Genomic DNA, 27,222 nt, shown 5'->3' on the forward strand with positions numbered 1-27,222 from the left:
CCACTTCGTCGAGATGTTAACTCCCTCGCCTGGTATGCAGGAGGTCGTGGGTTCGATCCTGACCCTGATGCCTCCTCTATATTTGGAGTTTGTGTGTCTCTCGCTCCTTGTGGTCCTCCGGGTCCTCCGGTTTTTCCCTCCACGTTTATAAACAGGCATTTAGAGTATTTGACCGATATTTATTTCCACATTCATGAGCCACTTTGTTAACCTATCATTTGTGGCCAGGTCGCTTCTGAATAACGAGTTTTATAGCTTAGTGGCCCTTACCTGGTAAAATAAAAAAAAATGCTCAGATTTAGTTTTAGAATTCAGTCTATTGCTTCCCCATTCGTGATGTCCACCCCGTCCGTACCTTTGACTGTATTCAGTCATGGCCAGGCATTAGACTTCTTGTCTCTTGAATATTTGTGCCATCGCTCTTAATGCTACGGGACAAACATTCCCCATTGAGCCTTCCAGACTACGGGGCCAAGTGCTGTTTGAGGGCACCGACTTCGACTGGCATGGCACATGAAGAGGTGGTGGGGCCAACACCATACTCCCAAGCAACCTTTTATTTTCCCAATGTGGACATTTCCAACTCTGGGACCCGTTTGCCAGTATCAAGATACCGAATGATAAAAAAGGCTTTTATTTTTTACTCTTTGCGAAGTAAATACAGGTGTTAAGACGGTCAAAATGTTTACGCTCGACATTTGCCAGAGATGTTATCCATGGCTGGGACTTGAAGTTATGTTGGCAGGGTTGTAATGCGGTTGCACAAATCAGAGGTCCTGTCCTGCTGCCCACCTGAACACGCACCCACAAAGGCAAAGACGCACCACGTGGTCTACACAGGTTGTTGTGGCAGTGCTGTTGGTGAGCACCTTTGATGGGTGAGCATGGTGCACAGATGAAGGGGTGGTGTGGCCAGGACTACCCCTAGCCACCTTTGTCTCCCCAGTACTGATGTTGTTGACACTGCACCAGGTACTCATTTAAGACTGAGTCGACACAGGGGATGCCCAGGACCAGTTCAGATGTATCACCACCCATGTTAGCTGTGGCCAGGAATCGAACTCGGACGGCAGAGTATCCTCCACAATGCCCAAACCATTATGCTCACGTTCCTGACACACAACAACCGCCATTCGCCACTAAGTGGCAGTGACGTCACCACGACGCTTGTGCCAGGCCAAGTGCACCTTGAGGCCACGTGAAGTGTCGAACGCCCGCTGACAGGAGGTCACGGGGCAGACCCAGCAGGTGCCACGGGTCGACTGACCGAGTTGACCGAGATGACTGGCTGATGCACCACCTGTGCCCCCTACTGTACCAACTTGCTGTGCTTTAGCCACCCGGCGCTCCGCTCGTTGTTGTGAGCGTCGCTCCTCCGCCCTCCGTTGTTGTTGGAGGGCGACTGCCTCCAACTGCCCAGTAGCGTCCTTCACGAGCCTCCTCCACTGAGGCCGATCTTGACACCGCTGGTACCAGTCATCGGCAAGTCCACTCAGCTCCACGTCCTCCTGTACCACATCACACACTTGCACACACAAACACATGTGCACACACTTGCACATGTGCATTATGCATTATCCAATTACATATCAGGATCTGTTAACGTAGCATAAATATAAAAAAAACTGAAACTGTAAGCAGTTAGTTTTGGAATATGAGCCACCTTGGAATAAAAATACATGCGTATATTATTACATATAAGACAATGTTGTTTGAAAAAAAAATACTTTCCGCCTCCCAATTGATCGCAGCGTAGAAAATGACAACAGCAGGATTGCATTTGTCTGCCAATCGATGTTCATCGCCAAAACCACATCGTGCCACAAGGCCATTCAATTCCCACGGCGATGTTTGTTTTACCTTGGCCTCCACTGCGCCGGGTGGATTTGCAGCGGCGGTCGCTTGGGCTGCAGTCTCACGCGAACACAGGCAGAGGAGAGCCCCCCCCCCCCCCCCGTGCTTCACCCCCCCCCCCCCCACAATGATGTATACGGAGCCCGTCGTGAGTGAGAGATTGAGTGGCTGAGCGAATGATGCAAATTGTAATGATTTTCAGCACGAGGGGCGAAAAGCTGAAATTTGACACGTCGTCGAACGAGGCTTGGGATGTATCTATGCCGAACTTATTTCACGCCGTACGTAGCCAATCGTGCTAATCGGAGGTGCTTCATCGTTATAAGCCAGTGATTATCCACTGCTGGATGAAGTTTTCCCCACATTGGCTCTGGGGAGACATGCTTTGGTCCTTACCACGCGACTTTCTCATGTGCCATGCAGATCTTAATAGGTGTTCACTAACACCACTTGCATCAAAAGTCAACTAATCTCCATGGGCATCTTCTTAGTGCCTGTACATTCACGTTAATAGACCATCTGTCATCTTGTACGCTATGTAACAACGCAACAATTCCTCGATTCGAATGCATTTTTACACTCGTTCGTTATTACGTGTGAGAGTTGATTATTCCTGTTTTATGGAAAGTAAAAAAAACTGCACTTGAGATGGAAAAAATGTGAACTAGATGTGAATTAATCGATTTTTTTTATTTAATCGTGGCCTTTAATCATGAATATTCATCCGCTTGCACGGGGGAGGGGGGTGAATCATAACTGGGCTCGATCCATGCCCTGACGCTTGCTGTATATTTGGAGTTTGCATGTTTCTCTCCCCGTGGTCGCGTGGTTTTTTTCCAGGTCCTCCGGTTTTTCCCTCCACAGATAGAATCAACGTGCATTTAAGAGTATTTTGGCGGCTTTACATTTCCACACATAAGCCACTTCGCTGAGCCATCATTTGTGGCCACTTCTGAAAAAGAGCTATACAGCTCAGTGGGACTTACCTGGTCAAATAAAAATAGTTACGTGTTTTTCTGAGTTTCGTTTTACCTGCCTGATATGTACCACATCCTGTGACTTTGACGCCGGGCTCGGCGAAGCTTTGCAAGGCAAGCACGGCGAGTAGATTCGCAACGAGCTTGTGTTGCAATCTTGCATCTAGTCCCTTCATATTACGGCATAAACAAAACAAATACTGAATGGAATAAAATGTGAATATCAAAGCCAGGACCCTGCTTAAAAGTGAGCTTTTGGGATTTCCTTTGTTAAATGAAGAGAAAGAAAATGTATTTTTGTTACGGTCAAATTATTTTTAACCGGGCAAGCAATGATGGCATCATTCATTGTCATTAAAATTGGTCATCATTTGTATGCCAATTATTTCCCTGAGGCCACTTGGCCCCAAGGGAAGAGCTTGCTTAAGCACAGACATTTTTCATCTTGACAAGTGAATAGATAGATGATAGATAGGTGACCTTTGTGTATATATGTACGTAAGAGCCCATTTAAAGCCAGGGTCTCTCTTCATGGGTTTAAATAAGTGTAAAAACACAGCAAATTCCCAAATTTCAAAATAATAACACAGAAAACTTGATAAAAAAAAAATACCATCAATTAATTGTGGTTTGCTAAATTTGGCTCAGAACTTGACAATCTACGGACCACCATATGTAGCACAGGCCCACAGTCGCCCATGGCAACCTGTGTTGTGCACGCTGTTAACCCAGCAAAGTCCTCACCAGGCTTGGGCCTGCTTGGGTTCTGAGATTTGACAAGATCGGGCACAATTTGATTGTAGGCAAGAACGCTGTCACGGAATTTTAATGCCTCCTCTTTGTATTACACGGACTTCTCAGCCAACACGCTTCATTCTATCATAGCCTTGACAATATGCCTGCTTTTCTACACATGTACGCACCAAACTCTATATATTAATATATTTTTCTAAGTTTAGACGAGTTTTTTCTGGTTAATTTTAAATAACAAGTTGTCACCGGAGCAACGAGCTGTAAGTGATGGACTAATCACAGGGCCTCTGTGCGTTGTGTAGAATTGCTGATTTAATATTTCTCAAATATAACATCTATATTTCGTCAGCCACCTACGTGAATCATCTCACATTTACTGGGCACTGAAATATAAAATATTCCAACTGATAAAAATATAAGCAATGGTCTCGGTGTATAAATAGTTTCAGGTACAGGCATTCCCCGGGTTACGGAAGGGTTAGGTTCCCGATAACGATCCGTAACACGAATTTTCCGTATTTCGGAAACTGAGCGCTGTCATCCATTTTATATCGCTAACTGTATGCACTTCCTACGATTCTTTAATTTCATCAAATATCTACCCTAACACGACCCATAATTCCACCAATGGAACATATACTGTATCCAATCGTTTATGAATACCACGAAACATTTTAACATTAATTGTTGACAGAAAGCAGTCCCTTCCGAATGCTCGTTTACCATGAATTAGGCTTGGCCTCGCCTTGACATACACACACACACACGCACACAAAGGTGTAGTAGCCTCGTCTACAAAGATCCCCCGTATAGCCTTAACAGACTGTAGGGGCAAGTGCTGTTAGCGAGCACCTATGAAGGCTGGAATGGTACACGAGGAGGTGGGTGGCCAGCACCACGCCCGACCGCCTTTGTCTCCCCAGTGGCGATGTTTACACACCGCACCAGGTATTCATTTAAGGCTGAGTAAAATAACTCATGAAATCAACTTAAAGTGAAGAAAACTAGCAATAGAAGCGTGGGGGAAAAAAATGTGTTCTAAGTGTAGAAAACAAACAATTATGTAATGCTACAAAAGGAAAATAATTAACGCTACGAAAAATTCCATTTACCTTCATCCGCGTAAAGCTTGGGCTCGGTGAAGGCGGCGTTTTGGTGGGCCGCCTCACACCTCGCTCTGCCGTATTCATCCGCAATCTCACCGTGCTGCACTATTTGCGCTTACGTAACTAATGCAAACGTTTCCACATATACTTTTTTTACATGTGATTTATGGGAGCATTTCCGTAAGTTGGGTCTTAAAGAATCAGATAGCTGAGCGAAATGATTATTTAAGTAATAAATTACTATAATTCTAGATTTGAAGCTTTCGTGACTGCAAGGATTCATACTCTTAGGTTTTTTCGGTATTGTCACGTAGGTAAAAATAAAAAATAAATAATGAAAATGATAAAAATGATAATAGAAATAAAATAATAAAGCACATTTGATTTATATTACAAATAAATAATAAAAATTATAATAGAAATAAAATGATGAATCACATTATTTTATTTCTATTATCATTTTTAATAATAGATCACATTATTTTATTTCTATTATCATTTTTATTATTTATTTTTACCTACGTGACTTTACCGAAAAAACCTAAGAGTAATAAATTACTATAATTTGTATTCATTTCATAACTCAACGAATTGGATGACGTGTATATAGTTGGTCTTACCAACTGTGCCACTGGACGGGAGGTTATGGGCGATGCTTGGTGACATCTCAGAATTGTCAGTTGGATCACACTGGGCGTGGCCTGCAGGGGGTTTCCCACCTTCGGAGTTTAGCACTGCTGCTCCGGTGATAGTTTGAACAGGGAGAGGAATGTGAATTTGCTTACATTTCAAATACTAATCAAATAGCATACGCACACGCAGAGACTCGCAAGCCCAATTTTCTTCTTATTAATTCCTACTTTAATTTGCCACCAATGTAAACACGAACGAGTGGAGCACAGCGAAACAGCGATCACAAATCTAAGGGCCCATTTCCTATTATTAAAACATTTTAAAAAATAAATATTTACATTTCCACCGAAAGTACGGCCAGTCCGAGGTTTTTCCTTTCTTCCCAGGACGCCGTGTTCACGTTCGGGCAGGTCGGTGCGTGGCGTGTACTTGTTATGTTTGCCTTTGCTGCTGCTGCTGTTGTTGCTGCGAGCGCATGAGCCGCTGTGCTAATCGTCTTGTTAACGCTATCGGGCGCTGCTTTTAAAATATTAACGCCGGGGCACTTTTTGCATTCGCCGAGTCACAAGAGCAGCATTAAAACACCCCTCCCCCCCCCCTTTTGCTTTACAGTTGCACTGCCACTACGTCAGGTCACAGTACGAGCTGGGATATTTAACATGTTACCGCTTCCACGGTGGGGGGGGGGGGGGTGGTTGTGGAGGGGGTGGTGGGGGTGGTGCTGGTGGGGGGGGTTGTGGTGCTGGTGGGGGGGTGGTGGTGGGTGGGGGTTGTGGTGGTGGGGGGGGGGGGTTGTGGTGGTGGTGGGGGGGGTTGTGGTGGTGGGGTGGGGGTTGTGGTGGTGGGGTGGGAGGTAGGGGGGGGGCGTTGGTGGGGGTTGGCGGGGTTCAAATCCCAAGGCTGTATCCCAATCCCAAGGTTGTATCCCACGCTGGAGGAGAATGCAGCAACAGCCATTGTTATACCGTACGTCTATGTTCCCACGCTCCCCACCTTCACCAACCCGAACTGGCCAGCGTGGTGAAGCATGGCCATAACACACCCTCGAGGTTGCAAAGTTTGGGGAGGGGCCCTCCGTCCCCCGCTCCCCGCTTCGTCCAGCGGTGGATTTGACAAATGTTGCGACAGTGTCTTTCTCAAAGAGACCCGGCTCATGAAATGTTACACGGAATGGATTTTCCTGCCACAGCGCTGCCACGGAGCGATGGTCGGCACACTGGACCCAGCCATCCAGAGGTCGCTGACTCAATAGGATTTCCCGACGTGGCACGTGAAACAGTGGGGGAACTCCCACCTCTTCCCAAGACACGTCGATCTGGCCAGTGTGCAAGAATAAGTTAAAATACCATCTGGGGGTGGGGGTTGGGGGAAGGTCCTTCCGGCAACAGTGGCAAGAGCATGCATAGTAAAGTGTTTTGGGTTAGATGGCGTCAGTGTAAACGTGTCGTTAAACCCGCCACCAACGGACACGGCCAATTCGTAAAGGTTTGTCACGTACACAAAACTTTCCCATTCGTTATTCCGAATTGTAAATGTTGTGGGTTTACTCTCCAACACACCGGTGTGCTGAACTAGTAACAAATTGGCGTGTTTTGTTCACATGACAAACCTTACTGATTGGCTGTGTCGGGTGGTGGCGGGTTTAACGACGCATTTATATTTACGCAATCTAACCCTTAAACCTCTGTTGTGGATAGTTATTCTTTCAGCACACTGGTGTGTTGGAGAGTAAAGCCGCAACATTTACAATTTGAGTACGAAGTTTCGTTGGTGATTACAACCAACTTCATCGGGCGATTTGCCAGAATTGCCGTTTCCAGTCTTAAACTCGAGTAGGGTGATGTCATCACGATGAGGTGTGAAGATCAGAGTGGGGTTATTGTAATCATAGAAACTACAATGGATTATGTTCGTCTGAGAATATGCAGTACATATTACTGTTTGCATTAGAGTCACAGCTAATCAACGTATGATAACCTGAATATGCATGAAATTAAATGGCGTGCTTCTGAATCGCATTCAAAATGCAGGGCTGCACCTTTACCTTTGCATGCCTGCCTATTGGGAACGCGCATCACGTAACGCAATTTGTTGAGGGACAGGTCGTTGTGCCCGGGTTGTGGTCACGGTGACTTTGGTGATGTTTAACAAAAAGCCAACACCACCACCCCACAGGGCAAACACCAGATCATGGCTGTGGTTTTCGCCCGACGGCACTCGTGAACAATTGAGGACCCTTCGTGTTCACAAGGCTGTGTAATAACACACAAAGACAATTTACGGCCCTTGGTCAGTCCACTGCTGGATGAAGGTCACTTCGCCGCGTTGGCCGGCACATGTTGGTGAAGCAGGGGGGCCCAGGTTCAGATATCGGTCGCCTGCTGGTGATGGCCAATGAACGAAGGCGGTGGTCACCGCATCGCGCGCTTTCGGGTGCGCTTCTGCGGCCGTCTGGAACGCTCCTCCTTCCGGTATAAGGAAGCCACTGGAGCTATGTCGATTGGGAAATAATTTCTTTGGAACTGCTTTTTGCATTTAGTTTGTTGTCCTTCTCCCCGCACCTTCGATTAGCACGGTTGGCTACGTACGGTGCAAAAGAAGTTCAACGTACAAACACGTTAATTTTGGCGAGTTCATAACGCAGAGCATTAACCACTTCACCATTGCTCCAGCGAACAAGGCTGTATTTAGAAAATAGTTCAAAATAATGGAAATGATGAGCTTGACAATTTCACGTTATGCGTAATGTTTCCCAACGCCGCACTGTATTTAAGGTTTGCGTAATCGATGCCGAATCTCACTATACAGCCTTGGCTGTGTAGTCATGCAGGCCTAGCATTAGAAGCCTTTTGTATGACAAACAGATGGTAAAGACCGTGGCCTGCATCTTACATCTCTCCACAACAAATAGCCACAAGTGCTTCGGCAGAGGTTCCTGGTGATTGGCTTTCCAAAAGTATTTATTTAACCGTCTCGGATGACCTTTTTTAGACAGCTCCCGGCCAGGGAGAAATAGCACGAAAATTGCGTGTGCTTTTTTTTTTCTTCTGCCGCCAGTGAGGTCCCGTGTGACGACGTTACTGCCGACCCCGCGACCTTCCTATTGCAGGTCCGCGCATCGCATGGATAACTTTGCGAGGAACGTCACACATCCAATTACACACCGGCTCTGTGCTTAATCTTAACCCTTTCCCGTTCCGAGACATCTGCAAGTTGCAGGGTGGGTTCCGCTCACCGCTGAATCTCGAAACGCGCAAGAGGTTAGCGTAAATTTTCTTTAGAGGGGCATAGCGCTGTTGTTTTTAAAGACGTTGTACTCACCGTAGAGAACTCTAGCGACACGACCACACACTATGATGGCTGGCGCCAAACTGTGCCACGCCCTCCCACACGTCATCGGAACGAAATCGGTTAGTGCTTTATTTAATACGAATGTTTACGAGTATATACATTCCGACGTTTTTTTACCAGGTGCTTGTGAATTGTCGTGATGTACAAACGGACAGACCTGTTTTCTAATTGAATGCAGGCCTCCCCACGCAGTCTCAGTCATAGAAGTTGTTAGACCATAAACTGAATACTAAACTAAACGATTTTAATTTTACTAGGTATGGTCCACTGAGCTATATAGCTTTTTTTCAGAAGCGACCTGGCCACAAATGATAGCTCAACAAAGTGTTTTATCATTTGGAAATTTATCGCTGCCAAATACAGTAAAACCTTGGATTGCGAGTATCTTGGTCTGCAAGTGTTTTGCAAGACAAGCACATTTTTAATAGAAATATTAATTTCATAAACGAGCGAGGTCTTGCAATACGAGTAGTACGTGTATATGCTTTGTCTGCCGAGTGTCACGTGATCACAACTGATTTACGAGTGCTTTGATATACGAGTGCTTTGGATTACAAGCACGTTTCCGGAACGAATTATGCTCGCAATCCAAGGTCTAACTGTACTCGAAACGCATGTTTCTACATGTGGAGTGAAAAACCGGGGAACCCCGAGAAAAATCCACGCGACCACGGGGAGAACATGCACAATCCAAATATACAGGCTTCACGGTCGGGATCAAACCCACAACCTCCTGTATACCAGGCGAGGGAGTTAACATCTTGCCACCATGGAGTCTCCATACCTCACTGCCTTGGTCAGTGCCGGTTTGTGAGAGGATTGGGTGAAGGGGGGCCAGTTATGTGAGCCGTGGCAGGGAATCGAACTCGGGTCGCTGTGTTCTTTAGTGCAGTGCGCGAACCACTGCACCAACGTTCCACCACCAGAATCGTGTCATTGGTGGAGAAGACATTTTCTGTCGAAAATAAATGCCCGGTGTAGATTACGAGTAGATTGTAAATTAGCAGCCAAGAATGTAGGTTGGAGAACGTCGTCAAATCTGGATGAAAAAAAAGAATTGTTTCTAAACGCGTATGCAATTTAATTGTTTCTAAATGGGTATGCCAATGTTAGCAGGGGTTAGAAGCTTGAAATACAGACCGAAATTATTGGAACACCTTCCCTGTTAGAGCTGTGTTAGGTATGGGATCCAAGATGGCACCACAGTGGCAAGATGTTGACTACCTCACCTGGTATGCAGGAGATTGTGGGTTCTATCCTGACCCTGACGTCTGTATATTTGGAGTTTGCATGTTCTCCCCGTGGTCACGTGGATTTGTCTCCGGCTTTTCCCGATATTCCCCTCCACATTTAGAATCACCGTGCGTTTAGAGTATTTGGTTGCTAAAAAAATTCCACATGGCGATGAGCCGCTTCGTTGAGCGATCATTTGTGGCCAGGTTGCTTCTGAAAAAGAAAGCTATACAGCTCGGGGGTGGGCCTTACCTGCTAAAATTAAATAGGTGAAGAGAGATTCTAGTGGTACGAACGATGTCACTATGCCTCATCGTTACTTCCTATCAAAGTCCAATCAGCACGACCACCACCGTCTGGCTTTGGGGTTTTCCTCTGAGTCACCAGCCTGTGGTTAACCAATCCAATGTCTGTCTCGGTAGCCAGCCCTCCTGCGGCCCCGCACACATATCGCGCTCATCGCAATCTTCCGATGCCGATTACATCTTGAGCTCTTTATTGAAAAGTGTGGGACATAATGAAAGCGGATGATGCTTTCGGAAGTGTCCATTCATCAGAACAGAGGAAGTGTTGTTTTTTTTAGGCGGAAGATATTTTGCACGAGTGCTGCGGGATGAATGAATGGTGTCGGTGTGTCGTATCGGCAATAGGCATCGTCTAAATCCACCTGTCGCTCTATAAAAATGGAAGTTAACACAATCGCTGCATTTAAGAACATAAATTTTTTATGAAGCAAGCCCTTTGTATCAGTTCGCGGGGAACACCTGTTTTAACATAAAAAAAATGGGGATAGTTCAACATTTTTTTTTACATTTTCTGCTGTGATACGCAAAAACAAGATGAAGTCAGTGACTTTCCACTTGCGCAAACAATAGGTGATGCTCTTTTAAACTAAAATAAACTTTGTGTCCCACTGAATACATGTTGAACTTCTTTCTCACTGTACGTAGCCAACCGTGCTAATCGGAGGAGCTCCGTAGCTCTTGTTCAGCAACGACCGGGCCACAAATGATAGCTCAACGAAGTGGCTTATCACGTGGAAATGTCTAGCAGCTGAATACTTTAAGCACACGTTTATAAATGTGGAGGGAGAACCCACAGGATTCGGAGAAAAATCCACGCGACCACGGGAAAAACACGCAAACTCCGAATATGCCGCAGGCGTCAGTGTCGGGATCGAACCCACGACCTCCTGTATCACAGGCGAGGTAGTTAACATCTCGCCACTGCGGCGCCCATTCTGTGGTGGAAATGCCATTCCCATGTGTGGGCCAATTTCTCCAATGACAACCGCTCTTAACTTCTCTCAAAGCACCATTCCTTTTACAGTTATCATCATCATCATTATGTATTGCCCGATGTCACGCCTCGCACAAGTATAGAACAGAGACTGGTGACCCTTGGGGGGGGTGCACCATTGAACAGGGCACTGTACGTAGGAAGTAGAATGACAATGTCAAACGGTTTCCATCAACACCGATAACATCCTACACGCCGTGGAGTTAAATTCGAGAGAAATTACAAAACTATCGAGGTAAGAAAAGAGAGAGGGAGAAAACAAATTCTCTACGTAGATTCATTTTGCGCGCAACAGGACTTCTGGAGTTATTCTGTGCCACACCTAAAAAAAATAAACCATTTAAAAAAAACCTGCCAGGGTGGCGTTTTAAGCCTTGGGGCCGTCAGCCTGGACTCGCAGCGTAATCGGCATTCTCCCCCCACAAAGCGACGCTCAGCGGCGTGACTCACTCGCTCTGTGAATGTGATGATCATAAAAATAATACAACGCCATCACCCTTGCGTCGCAAACATGCCAAAGCTTTTTTGAGCAATGCTGCTACAAAGATGACCACATGCGCAGCGCTGCCCCTGCGGGTGAATCACAGATGGCAGTAACAGGTCAAGGTGCGGCCTTGCTAATTAATTTTGCTCGACAACACTGCTGGTGGAAGGGCAGAGGTCGCAAACGGGTTTTGATTCCTTACCCGTACCCGTACCCGGCCGCACCAGGGCCGGGTACGGGTACCCGTTCCCTACCCGTACCCGTACCCTACCCAAAATGAGTGATAAACGGCTACTCACCAGTGACTCACGGCCTACCCGTACCCGGCCGCACCAGGGTCGCAAACGGGTACCCGTACCCGTACCCAGCCGGGTATCGGGTAGGGTACGGGTATCGGGTACCCAGTTGCGACCTCTGTGGAAGGGCCTCCGCTCGAGGGAGCCCTAGAGAGCCACTCTCTAGGGTGCTTGGCCTACTCTTCCAGACGGGGTTATAGACGCCTTGGAAGAGTTGAGACTACCCCACCGTTTACCCCAACACCACACGTGAACTGCCGGTCGACAGTCTCTGGTGTAACCATTTGTCGTGCTGGGTGGACAGAGATTGAGGGGGGGGGGAATTTAATGAAACTTGCCCCATTGTTTGAACTGTTGTGCCTGGAGATCGAACCGGCGACCTCTGACCACCATAAGAGCCCTGCGGTGGCGAGATGTTAACTACCTCGCCTGCAATGCAGGTGGTCGTGGGTACGATCCCGACCCCTGTATGTGTAGAGTTTGCATGTTCTCCCTCGCCGTGGTCGAGTGGATATTTCTCCAGTTTCCCCCCCTCCACATTGACAATCGACGTGCGCCTTCGAGTGATTGGCCGCTATAAGTGTCCACACGATGATACGCTGCTTTGTTGAGCTATCATTTGTGGCCAGTTCACTTTAAAAAAATAACTATTGTATCTCAGTGGGCCCCTTACCTGATAAAGTAAAAACATAGACGCAAAAAGTAAAGCGTTGTCGCTTGCATTGTGGTGGTTGAACACAATGTGGGTAAGACGACCGTGTTTGGTAGCTCAGTGAACCTCACCTGGTAAAGTAGAAAGTTTAGTTTCTAGTTTAGAGCTCTTGAACCTTATCGCGGGACTCTGGGGTCCCGAATAAACAGAAGTCAAAATCGTAATAATTTATTTGTTTTTGGCGACTCCATCCCACAGCGCACGTAAACGCCGCGACCCACCTGGCGCGGATCATTCTGCTGTCGTGTCGTCAAAGCGCAGCTGCGAGGATGAATACGCAGAAGAAACAAAACTTTGATTAGCGTATCGTGTAGAGCTTCGTCGAGAGGAATAGATTGCCGTATCGTTCGCCTTCAACGGACATGAAATGACGTCGCAACGCAGTTTGTGTGAGAGCCGGGGGCTTATGGGACCCCGGGGTCCTGCCATAAGGTTCACTTGAGCATCTTTGAGTTATGCGGCCGGTGTAACCCGTTAAACGTTACTGTTGGTGACCAAGATCCCTGTTCAGATTCAAAATACATTGCGTGTATTTTGAGCTCAGGAAACTGGATTTCAATCGATGCATCGTTGCACTCTTCCAGAGCACCGTAGGTGTTTCCACTCGTCAGTCACGCTCATCAGCATTGATATATTTATATATTTGCATTTATATATTTAAATGTGCATTGGACCAACTTCATGTATAGTGCGGCACTTTAGAATGGCAAGTCGTGTAACTGTCGTTTACCCCGCTGATCTCGTCAAAGAAAATCAACCATCATCACGCGAACTCCGATCACCCTCGCAGCAGCAGCGGCGGCTTCTGGCTGACCCGTCAAACAAAGACGGTCACTGCATCGCGCCCTTTCAGATGCACTTCTGCGACCGTCTGGAACGCTCTTCCGACATTAGGAAGCCACTGGAGCTATGCACTTTTAAATCATCTAGATTGAATACTCATTTCTTTAGAATTGCTTTTTGTATTTAGCACAGACGTGTACAGTACTGTATACTTTAAATACAACAACCCTGAATACTATACCCTTATACAATGCACATCACACAGTTAACAGATCACCATTTCATATCAACTCAGCCCATCATCACCCTGCTGCCGATGATACAATCTGAATCGCTTCGTGCGAAGACAAAGAGTTGTGCTGATGATTGACTTGCACCTGTCACAGGAACGTGAAATTCCTTCCCCTCTCCACGTGTGTACGAATAAGAAGCACTTTGACTACAACAACAACACATTGCCATAATGCTTGTGTGTGCGCAAACTGTGGTGTGGTGAGTGTTTCCGTGCTGGGTGTGAAGTCGGGTGTTAACGTCTGTGGTATTGTGCACGCAAGTGGCTGGTCCCACGCAGGATTTTTAGCATCGTCTCGTAACGCACCATGGGGGAAGTTCTCTTTACGGGGGGGATGGGCACTGTGACTACAGCGAATGAGGTTGGCGACTCACTGAAGGATTGCAGCGCCGTTACATTCAGTTTGAGCTGGGTGATTACAATGGCAGGATCCACGTTATCGAGACTCCGTCCTCTTCATATAGCGAACAGAGGTGGCTGTGTGGCTCCCATCTCCCGAACTGCTCTTGTTACCGGTCCGTGATGTACGGGGCGACGTTGTGACGTCTACCGAAGTGTACAGCTGCGTTCGCACTCGTCCCAATCGGCATGTTCCCACTCGACTACAGGATGTTGGTCAGATTGTTTGTGTTGCGTTCATCGCGTCCGTCTCGCTCGCGTTGTTTGCCCCGGGAGAAGGCAGGATTGTTTGTCTTGTTATAAGCATCGACATTGCCGGGGATACTGTGTGGGCAGAGCTTTGGAGGTTGTCGCGTGTCCTCTGTGCAGCAGCAGCAGCCACGGGATCTGGCAGAAGGAAGATTGGCGAGGTGCGATGGCATCGGCCCGCGTCTATGGCCAATCGGGCATCTTGGTCGGTCTACTGGACATCCATGGGTGAAGTGTGCAGGGTGGGGGGGCACGGGAGGAGCAATGCCCCCCCCCCCGCCAAAACTGAACACCCTTATTAATTTATTTTCAGTAGTGTACGATTAAGAAAAAAAATAAACAAGTTGATTATATGCACCCGTGATTCCTAATGTGCGGGACAAAGCGAACCCTTGCCCCCCCCCCTCCCAAATATAGAAGTCAAACTCCCACCTATGTGGACATGTGTGAAAAAAACTTCGTAGCTCATCGAATTTCCCCAGGATAAATATTTCTGGTTTTAAAAAATAATAATTCCGAGTTATATTATCACCGATGGGGGCTTCTGGTACGGGAACAAGTCACATGCGTGGTAATGCAGGGGCGTGGTGGGGGGCTCCGGGAGTGGCAGGTGGTGGCCCCCAGAGCAGTTTTTTTTTGTTACCATCGACAGAATACGGGTGAACGCCTGCGGCGGTGCGGCCAAGTCCACGGTGGATGGAACATGCTAATGGCTGCTTTAAAAATAACACCCCGCCAGGGACCCCGGAGTACAGAAAAAAAAACTGCGTGAATCTAGGCAGGAAGCGATGTACCGTTCGTGCCCCCGCCAATGTATTTCGTGGCGAGGAGGCGTTTGGCAGACGCGGGCGGAGCAGCGGAAGGGGGCTCCGTTTCTCGTCTTCTCAGGGAGGGCAGGAAGCTTGAAAGTGGAAAACGCTCGTTTATATCGGAATATTAATTCATACTTGAGAAATCCGATGAGCTATAAAGCTCTTTTTCGCAGATGTCGGGTTGGGGCAGGAATAAATGCTTCAACAACAAGCGATAGAAAAATACGATTGGAGTGCAATGAAGGTAAACGAATCACCCACACACACGCACAAAGACAACTTCACCATCCCAATCCTACCAGGGAAAGCTCCACCGAGGCATTAACGCCTTTTTCACAAGTGACCTGGCCGCAAATAAAAGCTCAACAAAGTGGCTTTATCGTTTGGACTTTCATAGCAGCAAAATCATCTCAATAATCACCATTGCATGTTTCTGAATTACGTGGGCGCTGTACACGCTGAACTCCAGCGCTTAGCGGCGGCGGCAGCAGCAGCAGCCACGCAGGAGAGAGAGAGAGCGCGTGGCGGAGGTGAGCACAGCAATGTTGTTAACGTCATCGTAATTTATTGCATCGCTATAAATAATGTGTGTTTATTATTATTATTTACACTATTCAAGAACCCCCCCCCTCCCTCCAAAAAAAACCAACGCAGACATCCGAGAGGGAGCGGAGGTCACGATCGCGGAGGGCTCTTGGGGGCTCTCTGTGCCCCCCCCCTTTCATCGTGGGGGGCAACGTGTGGCTATCTGTGTAGAGAGACATGCGAGATGCATGCCACGGTCTTTGCCATCGGTTTGTCATGCAAAAGGCTTCTATCGCAACGCATGCGTGAATGCACGGCCGACGCTGTACCGTGACATTCAACATCGATTGAGCGAACCTTGGGTACAGTGCGGTGTTGGGAAACGTTACGCAAAACGTGAAGTTGTCAAGTTCTTCATTTTCATTGTCATGAATTGTTTTCAGAATGCAGCCTGGTTCGCTGGAGCAATGGTGAAGTGGTTAATGTTCTGCGCTATGAACTCGCCAATATTAACGTGTGTGTCTATGTTGAACTTTTTTTGCACCATACGTAGCCAACCTTTCCAATCGGAGGTGCGGGGAGAAGGACAACAATCTAAACACAAAGAGCAGTTCCGAAGAAATGTTGGCCAGTGAGCAATGGTGTCGGACCCTACTAGCAAAACGACGATATCGTACTGAAGTTGAGTCCCTATTTGATGTATGTATGTTGAACTTCTTTCACACCGTAGGTAAGCCAACCGTGCTAATCGGAGGTGCGATCGAGAGCGTCGTATTTGCAGTGGGGAGAGGGAAGCAGGGGCGGAGTCGCCATTATAAATAATGTTATTCGTGTTCAAAATTGCATAAAAGTTGATATCGTGGAATGCACCGTTAATGTTATGATAGTTTATCGTATCGTTAGATGACGTGAATGTCAACAACCACTCAAGCGACCGCAACCGTACGCCACAGCAGCCGTCGAAAACAATCAACAAACTGTCCGTCCCAAATAAGCACGCCAACGACCACAAAACCGTGAACGACCGCTCAGACAACCCACACACCACAGCACTCAACTCGACTCAAAGGACCACAAATAAACCACTCGAGCCACGAATCGTCAGGTCACCAAAAAGCGCGCCGCACGAAACTTGCACGTGGAAATGTAACCCCTAAAACGAAACGGCGAAAGCGCGGCGATGCCACCCGGCCTCGAAGAAGACGCACACGCATGCAGACAGGTGACTGCTCGAACACAACTGCAAACCGCGGGAGATCTCTCCTTCCAGCGGCCGTGGCGGCGGAGAGTAATGGCGGGATCGCACGGCTGCTCGCTGTCATTCGTGTCATTCTTGCAGAAATGTACACCCTCGGAACCCCAGGATTTCGAATGTGTGCAACACAAAAGATGTTTGGCTGCAATTTCTGGAGCATTTCTCTGCCGCAGCATTGATCTGGGCAAACTGCATTGGCCCCTTGTGTGGATAAGAAGTCGCGAGAAGGGATTTCAGAAGTGGTTCTTTGGTGTCTCCTTAAGCGGGCTATTCTTCTACATGGTGGTGGTGGGGGGGGGCCGGTGGTGCACCATCTATCAAAAAAGCCTCTTATTTTGGCGTAGTGCTGATAGCACCAGTAGCACAAATGTAATAAAATTGGGATGAAGACGAAAAAAAACACGCGAGAAAACCTGCGAAAAGATTAATAATATATTAACAGCGTGAGTCATTGCACAAACGTTCCTGTGGAAAAATGAAGGCTCCCTTCCCGCGTGTAATGATAGGGTTTAGGGGGAGAGAGAGAGAGGGAGGGAGAGCTGGGTGGGAGACAGATAGGCAGGCAGGAGACAGACGTGCAGGAACAAAGGGCACACAAAAGGCTGCTGTCCAACACGTGCACCCATGCGCTCCTTAGCATAAATGCATGGCTCTCATTCGCGTGCTGTTGAAGTGGTTTTAATAAAGGCAAAAGCTTAGGGCAGCTCTGAGGGTCTTTCAGTTTCGTGTGCTGCTCTGCTGCATACGTATGGACGTAAAAACGCTCGCGCGCGCGCACGCAGCAAAAACGACAAAAAAATTGCACAAGCAGGCAAGCGCTGACAACTTAATGCGTTCGTACGTGCACCACCCACTTGAATGTGGTGTTGATGAGGCGAAGGATTATGGCGATGATACATTTGGATGACGATGATGAATATGAGATAATGACAATGAAGATTGTGATGCGCATTCGATGTGATATGATACAATGAAGCTGGAAATATTACAATAATTTCTGATGATGACGAAAGATACTTTGAAACTATTAGAGGATAATAATTGGAATATGATGGGGATGATAAAACTATAAGTTGGTGATAATGAAAACGTGTTGACATGTTTTTAAGTGCCGTTGGTAATAGCACACAGTACGAAGAGCAGTACTGCTGTGTGGACACTAATGATTAAGCTGTTTCATCAGAGTTGCATTAGGGTGTTCCTGCACACACTATCCATAACAACTTGGGCCCCATCCTTCCAATTCCTCTGGGTAGTGCCTTTTCACACCCTTAACCCCATTCAAGGCCCACTGGCAACGACCTGGTATTATTACTGTGGGTTATTAAGCCCTTATATCATAATGTACTTGGCAAGGCGGTGGAACAGTCGGAAGGTTGCATAGCTCTCCGATGCGTTTTCGTGTCGGTGATGTCTGACATTTCGCTCCCAGCAAGTTGTGCGAATTGTCGGACATCGTGCCGGCCACAAGTGATTCAAGCTCAAAGCACGCGGGACAGCGGTTGCGGCACAAACGCACAAACGTGTCCGCAGTAGAATGTTGCATATTCAGATTCCGGTTTGTGGCCCATCATCAGCTTCCCCCAAATGGGTCCGAAAGGCAATGACTACTTTGTGAGATGTCAGAAATGATTCACCCTGTGGAGAGATGTGGCCTCGTCATGGGAACGTGGAATTTATCCATTGTTCACTGACTTGCGATCCGCGAATCACATCTGAAACTCTGCACGACTGCATCGAGAGAGAGAGAGAGCGAGAATGTGATGAGATAAAGTGAGAATTTAAAGTAAATTCATTTATAAACTATTATTTAATGCTTTAATATTAATTTTTATTTACTTTATGATTATTGCTACCAATTTTTATGTAGTTGCGTTATTATCATTTTCATGTGTTTTAATAGCTTATTTATTTATGGCAATGCATAAAACAATATATAGGTTTTCGTAGGCCAATATCATTATCCTTCGAGTATTGCTAATTCAAGAGCATCTCCGGCACGTATCCCTCGATGCGAATAACGAGGGAACACCGGCACTGATGGAGGCACGGCGGTGGTGCCGTGGTTAGTGCTCTGCACCACTGAACCCGCCAGCCTGGGTTACATTGCCAGCCATGGCGAACATCGGTGGAAAGTCAAATCTGAACCTCTCTTGAATCTCCCACCCTGTTGCCTCTCCACACTGGCTAGTGTGTGGTGAAGTACGGTCATACAACCGCAATGACTAGCACGGCATGGAGAGTCCTTTTCAATAGGGTCCTGCATTTCTGGATGTTTGGCAATTTCCATGTTTGCGTGTTTTGGCCGATGGGTGGGTAACCGGTGTGCGCCCAGAACATACCCAGGCATACAGGGGGACAATACTCAGAATCAGAATGTTTATTTAGACTGGGCAGCTTGAGGTGCCATGGTGGTGAGATGGAGAAGGTCGTGGGTTCGATCCTGACCCTGATGCCTCTATATTTGGAGTTAGAAACATGCATTTAGAGTATTTGACTGATATTTATTTCCACATTCATAAGCCACTTTGTTGAGCTATCATTTGTGGCCAGGTCGCTTCTGAAAAAGAGCTATTATAGCTCAGTGGGCCTTACCTGGTAAAATAAAAAAAAATAGTTATTGTGGAATAGTTTCATCTTGGCACCATAGGGAGCCGGTGGTGGTGTGGGTGCTGTCTTCATCAGTAACGATAAGAGGATATGACCCCGGGTGCTGTTAATGGAAAAGCATTCGCTTCCTTAGTGAAACACATGGAAAAATGAGAAACTGTCAAACGCTATGGATAGCGTAGGAGACATTGGCATTGTGCAGAGGTCAAGATTCCCACTCAGTCCTGTCTGCCCCGCTTGGTTATTATGTTTTTCTGATTTATTCATCGTGTGGAAAACGAGACAATAAAAAAAAATCTGCTTTCACCCCCAACGCACCGCCGGTTCTTGGCAATGTTTTAAGAATAAAGCTGCCCGATTTTGGATGTGTTTATTAATCTCACCGGGGAATTCACGCAGCTGTGCGTTCTCACTTCTGCTCTGCCCGTGTGTCTCTTTAAAAAAAAAAATGCAAATTTGTCATCGTGAAACTCAAGTGTCTTTTTCATAATTGAGGGTCGATGTCCATGATAGATGCTTTTCATCTTTCATGATCTTCGTGGTCTCTAAAAGAGTCCTGACCAGCCGCTTGCATTCTCTGCCCAAATTATCCATATTCTTATTCCACGACCCTCTTCCCTAACATTTTCCATTGTAGGATCATCTTTGTGATATCTCCAGTTGTAACCTTCTTAGGATATGCCCCACACAAGGCACATTTCTTCTCGTTGGACCTCTCAGTAATTCCAGCCCGTCGCAATTCTTTTTGAGAACATCTTCATTCTTACTCTTTATTCTCATGCCAGCTTACTCTTTACCATTCATCTGCAACACCGCATCTCAGCGGCACCTACCATCGTTTAAACCTGAGCCTGTTCGCCCTGTGTTCCTTCGTGCGGGCGGGCGGGCATTGGGGGGCCGAGCACATTTGCGTGCGTGGGAGCACTTTAGCTGGTAGCCCCATTGTGCTGACAATGTATCATTGTGCCTATGTAAAAAAAAGCTTTGAAATAAGCAACACGACTATTTTGAAGATGAAACCCCAACTCGCCGCTGCGCATTCAAATTTTGGATGCCCCGTGGTCAACGGGCGTTGGGGTCCGCATGATAATGTTTTTTTTCACTCGAGCGGCAGACGACGATGATGACGATGCGGCGAGCGCATCGACCACCCCCGACGCCCCCCCCCACGCCCCGCCCTTCTTTGTGTGGGCGAACCGAGTGGGTGGCTTGAATGTGTGAATTTGATATTCGTGTGGGCTGCGATGAGCCGGTGGTGGGGTGGGTAGGGGGGGGCGAATTGGTGGTTGTGTGGCTCCTGCGAGCAATTTTTCAAGAGCCCGGGGACAGCGTGTGCCGCGCTCGCTCGGCAAAAAGTAACAGTGGCCGCTCGTTTGTGCGATCAAAATGTCTCGTCCGCCCTGCGTGACTGCGTTTTGTGGTCGTGTTGTTCGTTATAATTTGTCGACGAATGTGTAACCCCCCATTGCCTTTCGTTATTCATCCCTTGCTTTATCATCTTTTTTTATATCAATCTATCATTTTAAAGTCGCATTAATAATAAATGTTGTCCACTATCATGGTCAGGACCACGTAAACAACCGCAATTGTCAACGCTGCCATCATCATCATATTCACCATCACTTTAAATCACGCCACCACCACCACCACGATCATCATCGCTGCCGCCACGACAATTATCACCACCGCAAGCACCATCAGCACTCCCTCCACTGCGATAACTACCATTATCACCGCCACAATATGTAATAACAATCCATCACTTTAATGCCCTTGCAATGCACAACCACTCTGCACTATTCCCGTCGGCTTTGCTCGCATTGGAAATACCTTGATCACCATTGTCATCATCATCATCATCGGCCATGGTCAATCCACCATCATTGCAAGTCCTCTGGTGCTGGAGTGTGGTTGGCATGGGCCCCTGGTGCAAGGAATTCAATGTGGGGGGGGGGGCGGGGGGGTTGCGCAATGTGCCCCAGCACGTGGGCCACCGGTGCAGACGCACCACGTTACGTGCTCGATGGCGACGGCTATTGTGTAACGGGCGAATATTTTGCGAAATTGCTATGCACACAGCAGCGTTCGTTGACGGTAATGCTCCACGTTCATTGAGCTGTGGGGCAGTGGTCATCCTCGTTGGTCGCTCTTAAGCCAGTGGTGGAAATTCCGCATTCGCCACGGCGAGGACCTCGCACGCGTGATTCCCACAGGTATCCCGAGGCCTCAATGGGCAGTTCCCATGTTCGCCCTTTCCCCCACGAGGAGACGTCTGCAAGTTGCAGGGTGGGGTCCTGTTCACCGCTGGATCCCGGAACGTGCGAGCGGCTCGGCGTTCATTTTATTTAGAGAGGCGTCGTAGCGCCGTTGCTTTTAAAAGACATTGCAATCACCACGGAGAACTGTAGCGACACGACCGCACTCTACGATAGCTGGCGCCAAACTGTGCCACGCCCTCCCGCATCTCCTTGTGGGAGCTTCGGTATCGATAAAGTTATTTTGTCTGAGTTTTTTCTTATCAGATTGAGAAAGGGTTAACTGACCTAACAATCAGTAACCGATCGGTTCCCTTTATTTTATTTTAGTTTTTCTTCTGATTCCGTACGTACAAGTACGTCATCGGAACTAAATAAAATAAGAAGTTTTTTTTAAGGGTTAATAACATCCCCAGTTCAACGCGAGTGGAACATTTCCAATCACGCGCCCTTCCGCATGATCTTGTGGGAGCCTCGGTACGTCTTCCGACCTGTACTGATATAAAATAATTTCATTTCGACTTTTCTTCCGATTCCCGTACGTACGCGTACGCCGTTGCAAACCGAGTCTCCACCTTCAGTGTGGAAAGGGTCAATAACATCCACAGCTCATCGCGAGCGCAACATCACAATCACACTGGACGATGCCCCCCCTCCCGTCTCTCCCTCCCCCCACCGCCGCCGCAGGACGTACGAGGCCTGCGCGAGCAGATCGGCCGCGTCAAGCGGTCGCAGCAGCGCGTGCCGCTGGTGCTCGTGGGCAACAAGGCGGACCTGGCGGGCCCCGGCGGCGAGCGCGAGGTGGCCGAGGCGGACGGGCGCGCGCTGGCGCGCGAGTGGGGCTGCCCCTTCCTCGAGGCGTCGGCCAAGACGCGGCAGGGCGTGGACGAGCTGTTCGCCGAGGTGGTGCGCGAGATGAGCTGCGTGGGCGAGTCCGAGTCGCGGGCGCGCTGCGCGCAGTGCTCGCTGCAGTAGCGGCACGCGCCGGGGCGCGGGCGGGCGCACGCACGCGCGGGGAGGGCGCGTGCGTGCGTGCGCTCACACACACCTGCAGGTTGGTGGTGGCGGACTTTTTTTTTCAGTTCTTGTTTTTTCTCACCGATTTTTTTCTTTTTTTTGCGGGGCGTCACGGTGGCGAGATGTGAAATCCCTCGCCTGGTATGCAGGAGGTTCGTGGCTTCAATCCTGACCCTGATGTTCTCCGCCGTGGTCGCGTTCAGAGTATTTAGCTGTGATAAATGTTTACATGATAAGCCACTTTGTTGAGCTATCATTTGTGGCCAAGTCGCTTCTGACAAAGAGCTATGTAGCTCAGTGGGCCTTACCTAATAAAATAAAAATAGTTTATAGTTTTTTGTATGGAGGTATGTTGAACTTCTTTCGCACACATTGGAGCAATACACTTTTAAATATACAGGGTGCTCCAGCTGTCTTGTGACCCCACATTTTAAATGTTTTATAGAATTAAGTGGGTGTCACAAGACACCTGGGCCACCCTGTAGATTGAAAACTCATTTCTTTAGAACTCCTTTTGTGTGTTTAGTTTGTTGTCCTTCCCCAAGCACCTCCGATTAGCACGGTTGGCTACGTACGGGGCAATTGAAGTTCAACGTACATACATACAGACACCCATAGACTCGCACACATTCGTATGTTTTATGGTTATATTTTGTATGACTATACTCCACCATGCTGCTTAAGTTCCTCAGTGTGGGTTGGTGGAGTGGATGGGGGGGGTATGCAGGACGAGTTCAAAACAATCACCACTGATGTTATGTACGTATGTATGTTGAACTTCTTTCGCACCATACGTAGCCAACCGTGATCATCGGAGGTGCAAGGGAAGGACAACAAACTAAACACAAAAAGCAGTTCTAAAGAAATTTGTTTTTTTATTTAGTAACACATTCCTGCGGAGGGAGCTGGTAGGAACGTTGGGTTGCTCGGTCAATGGCCAGGGTCAACGGCGGCGTGGTGTATTCCGCAAATATGCCCGACTGTGAGGGCGGGCACAAGCCGGCGTGAGTAGGTTAAACGTTGAGTTTTATAAGGGCACCACGGGGTGACCAGCCCCTCCCCACCCAGCCCCACCCCTCCCACCCCCCACCCAGCCCCACCCTCCCCACCCAACCCCTCCCCACCCTCCCCTCCCCACCCAGCCCCTCCCTGCACGACAGACGGATGGACACAATAATCCCCTGTGGGCTGGTGTAACCAGGAGGTTCCTACCAATATAATGTTGTAGTGTGTAGCAGCGTGGTGTATAGTCTGTAGTGTATAGTGTAGTATATAGCAGTATGCTCGAGGTGCGGTGGAAGCAGAACAAACTAAACACAAAAAGCAGTAAACAAGAGCCCGCTACAGAGTGCGAGCGACGACGGGCAATGGGAGTTACAGATGTTCCGCGAACGACAAGCCCCTGAGGCCGCCAGGTGCCCTCGGGGCAGGGGAAAGGTGGCTGGGAACACGGCCCTTACTAACGTAGGAGCAACGTTCAGGTCCGCGGCCTTTTTCAGTTGGGGGGGTGGGGACGTGGGGGGGCGGTAGTTGTGCTGTTGTCGCCGTGTGTGTCGATCACGATCAGAACTCACCCCATTTGAGTTCCACGTCTGATTTGTTTTGGGTTTTTTTGGCAGGCATTTGCATGGTGGGGTAAATCGCAATCGACGTGACGTATTTCGCTACGTCGCGCCTTGCGAAAGGTGTAAGGCGAGTAGTCCTGCATTGCTCACGGAGTTAATAAGCACGGATTGAAGAGGGCACTCGGGGCTGTATCGCGCGTTGCTTTGCATGCTGGGAGCTTCTGAATTTAGATTCTGTGACAGCTTTCACTTAAAGAAAAAAAAAAGGGGAGCGGCACTCATCTCTGTTGGCAGCTTTTAGCTAGTGGAGGAAATTCCACATTGCCATGGTGGGGGACAGTTAGGCTCTCTATAGGAAGACCATTTTTTTGGGGTCTTTCGGTAAAGTCACGTAGATCGGTTCAAAGAAAATAACATGAATACGTTTTTGTTATTTTTGTTATTTTCTTTGAACCTATCTACGTGACTTTACCGAAAGACCCCAAAGAATATGAATTCCTGCAGTCACGAAAGCTTTGCCAGGAAGACCATTGTTGAAATTCCACATTTGCATAGCCGTTGGCAATAACCGGGCACAATGGTTACACATTTTAAACAAACATTATTTTGGTGCCTACGAGGTGGAAATGTATCAGGACCACAGAGCGATGAGTGTGTGGACTGTGAATGCCTTGGCTTAATGCGCCTGGCTCTCAACTGATATGGAAGTGCATTTATTTTTCCGACCCAGCCCCTTTTGTCCATTCTCCCTTTGCTTCCTGCCACCAAGACTTTATGGGTTGCGGGCAGCAGGGGAGAGAGGAGAGAGGAAAAAAAACAATAAAGCTGCCTGAGACATAAACCCATTTTGACGGTGTCCAGGGATGCGAGCAGGCAAACTGAAAAGTGGGTTTCTTTCTCACCGAACGCAGCCCTAGAGGCAAATCAATACCTCCCGTCGTCCCTCGCCACTCACACGGCACTGTGGCCAGCGCCACATTCCCCGCACGTGCGTGGCGAGAGCACGGCTAATGCAGGGGGGCGCGACGACACGTCAATGCTCGTGCAAAAAATGGATGGTGTTTATTTTCAATTGAAATCCACGTTGTGCGTGCGTACATTGAACTTCTTTCGCACCGTACAGAGGGGAAGGGGCAGCCCTGCAGTTTCTTGCTCGTGCCGCTGTTGGCAGAAGGGCCCTCTAAGAGAAGGAAATCTCCAATAGGTGTGCCCCCTTAGGGCCTATTTTGGCCTCCTCTTCCACACTGGTTCTGCAAACATCGTGGAAAAAGTTGACGGATTCTGCTGTTGCATCGCGTTTACGATGCCGGGTGGGCTGAGGCAAGGGAATTAAGAAACTTTCCAGCATTGTTTGAACCGCCAAGCCGGGAGACCGAACCAACGGCCTCTGAATTGCAAGTTGAGTGTCATAATAACCATTACTCCACGGCACAATCCTACGTTGTATGTACCGGGGTTCATATGACACGCACGCAGCCACTGGTGCCCACTGCATTTGTCACAATGTCAAAAAATATAATAATAATAAGAATCAGTTGTTGGATTTTATTTTGCGAGGGGTTTATTTTCCAGTTATTTATCAATTGGGAAACGCGCGTTCGTGTAAAGAGAAGGTAAAGTGATTCACATTAAAAACTGTCACAGTTTGCGGTACACAACCTCGTGTCAAACAATCGCCATGAAAGTTCAAATTCACAGAATTAAGTTTTGAAGTCACTTGAATGGGACTACCTTGCACCTTCTGAAAATGCCCTTCTAATAGAAATGTTCTCCACGTGGCAGTCAACAGAGGTTGAGATTTACTGAAGGAATAAAAAAATAAATGTTCTATCATGCTTTGTTTTGAATTGTATTGTCATTGGTGGCCAGGCTGAGAGACCATCAGCTAAGTACACTTGAGAAACCCACTTTAAATAAGGCTGCCTGTAACCTAGATTCGATCTCGCCCCTAGGTCAAGGGTCTGATATGGGCGTTTATATAAACCTTCTGGTCCACCTGCAATGAGTTTGATGTTGTCCAGTCACCAGAAACTGCACAAAAATCCATTTAACTTAATTCAGCGTAACCTGGCTTTGAGGTTGAAAGTTTACAAAAATATCGGATGACTGACACGCAGTCTGAAATTAGCCAGGCGTGCACACTGCTGCCCACACACCACTCCCTTCATAACTGTGCCACGTTGGCCACTTTGATAGGCATTTGCTAACCTTTTTTTCATGGAATTATCTTTCAGTTGTATTTTATTTATTTATCATTTGCAGGATGTCGGCCTGATGCCCCCCGCCCCCACAATCCATTGCGAGCAGTCAATTACAGTCTCTCCTCGTTGTGATGACAGCTCGGTAGAAGAGAGGGAATTCTTACATCAGGGGGCATGGAACTTCCTTGTTTGCGTGACAAAATAATAAGGGGGCAGGGCCCTTAGCAAAAACAAACACTTGGGGCTTCATGAGTGTTTATCGACATCCCAGAGGGAGAGCCAAGCAGGTCTTCAACAAAGTAAAGGGCATTTTTTGGTGATGATATTTTGCTTTTGCTAATTGCTGTGCCACAAAGCACACTTCCTTTCACGATTAATAATTTACGCGCTTCTCGGAAATGTGCGCACACACGCACGCACACACGCGTGCGCACACATCGTCCACGCGCACAAGCATGCGCGCGTCGCAAACGCAACCGCACACAAGCAACACGAACTATTCTTTACAAAAAACCGTGGTCAGGAGAGTAAATTCGTGAGCACACTAAAATAAAAATTCAA

General features: G+C 47.8%; 1 protein-coding gene across 3 annotated transcripts in view; it reads left to right on the top strand.

The window, feature by feature from the left end:
- The window catches only part of LOC144948868 (ras-related protein Rap-2b-like), a 55,840-nt gene that overhangs the window by 7,529 nt on the left and 21,089 nt on the right, over positions 1–27,222 (top strand). For 2 of the 3 annotated variants that reach the window (XM_078878562.1, XM_078878563.1), the window contains exon 3: positions 22,566–22,932. In XM_078878562.1, coding sequence (XP_078734688.1) covers positions 22,566–22,853 — 288 coding nt within the window. In that variant the 3' untranslated portion in view covers positions 22,854–22,932. The remainder of the gene's footprint in view (positions 1–22,565; positions 22,933–27,222) is intronic. The other variant, XM_078878564.1, reaches the window with a different exon arrangement.

The sequence above is a fragment of the Lampetra fluviatilis genome, chromosome 51 (assembly GCF_964198595.1).
Source record: "Lampetra fluviatilis chromosome 51, kcLamFluv1.1, whole genome shotgun sequence".
Lineage (NCBI taxonomy): Eukaryota > Metazoa > Chordata > Hyperoartia > Petromyzontiformes > Petromyzontidae > Lampetra > Lampetra fluviatilis.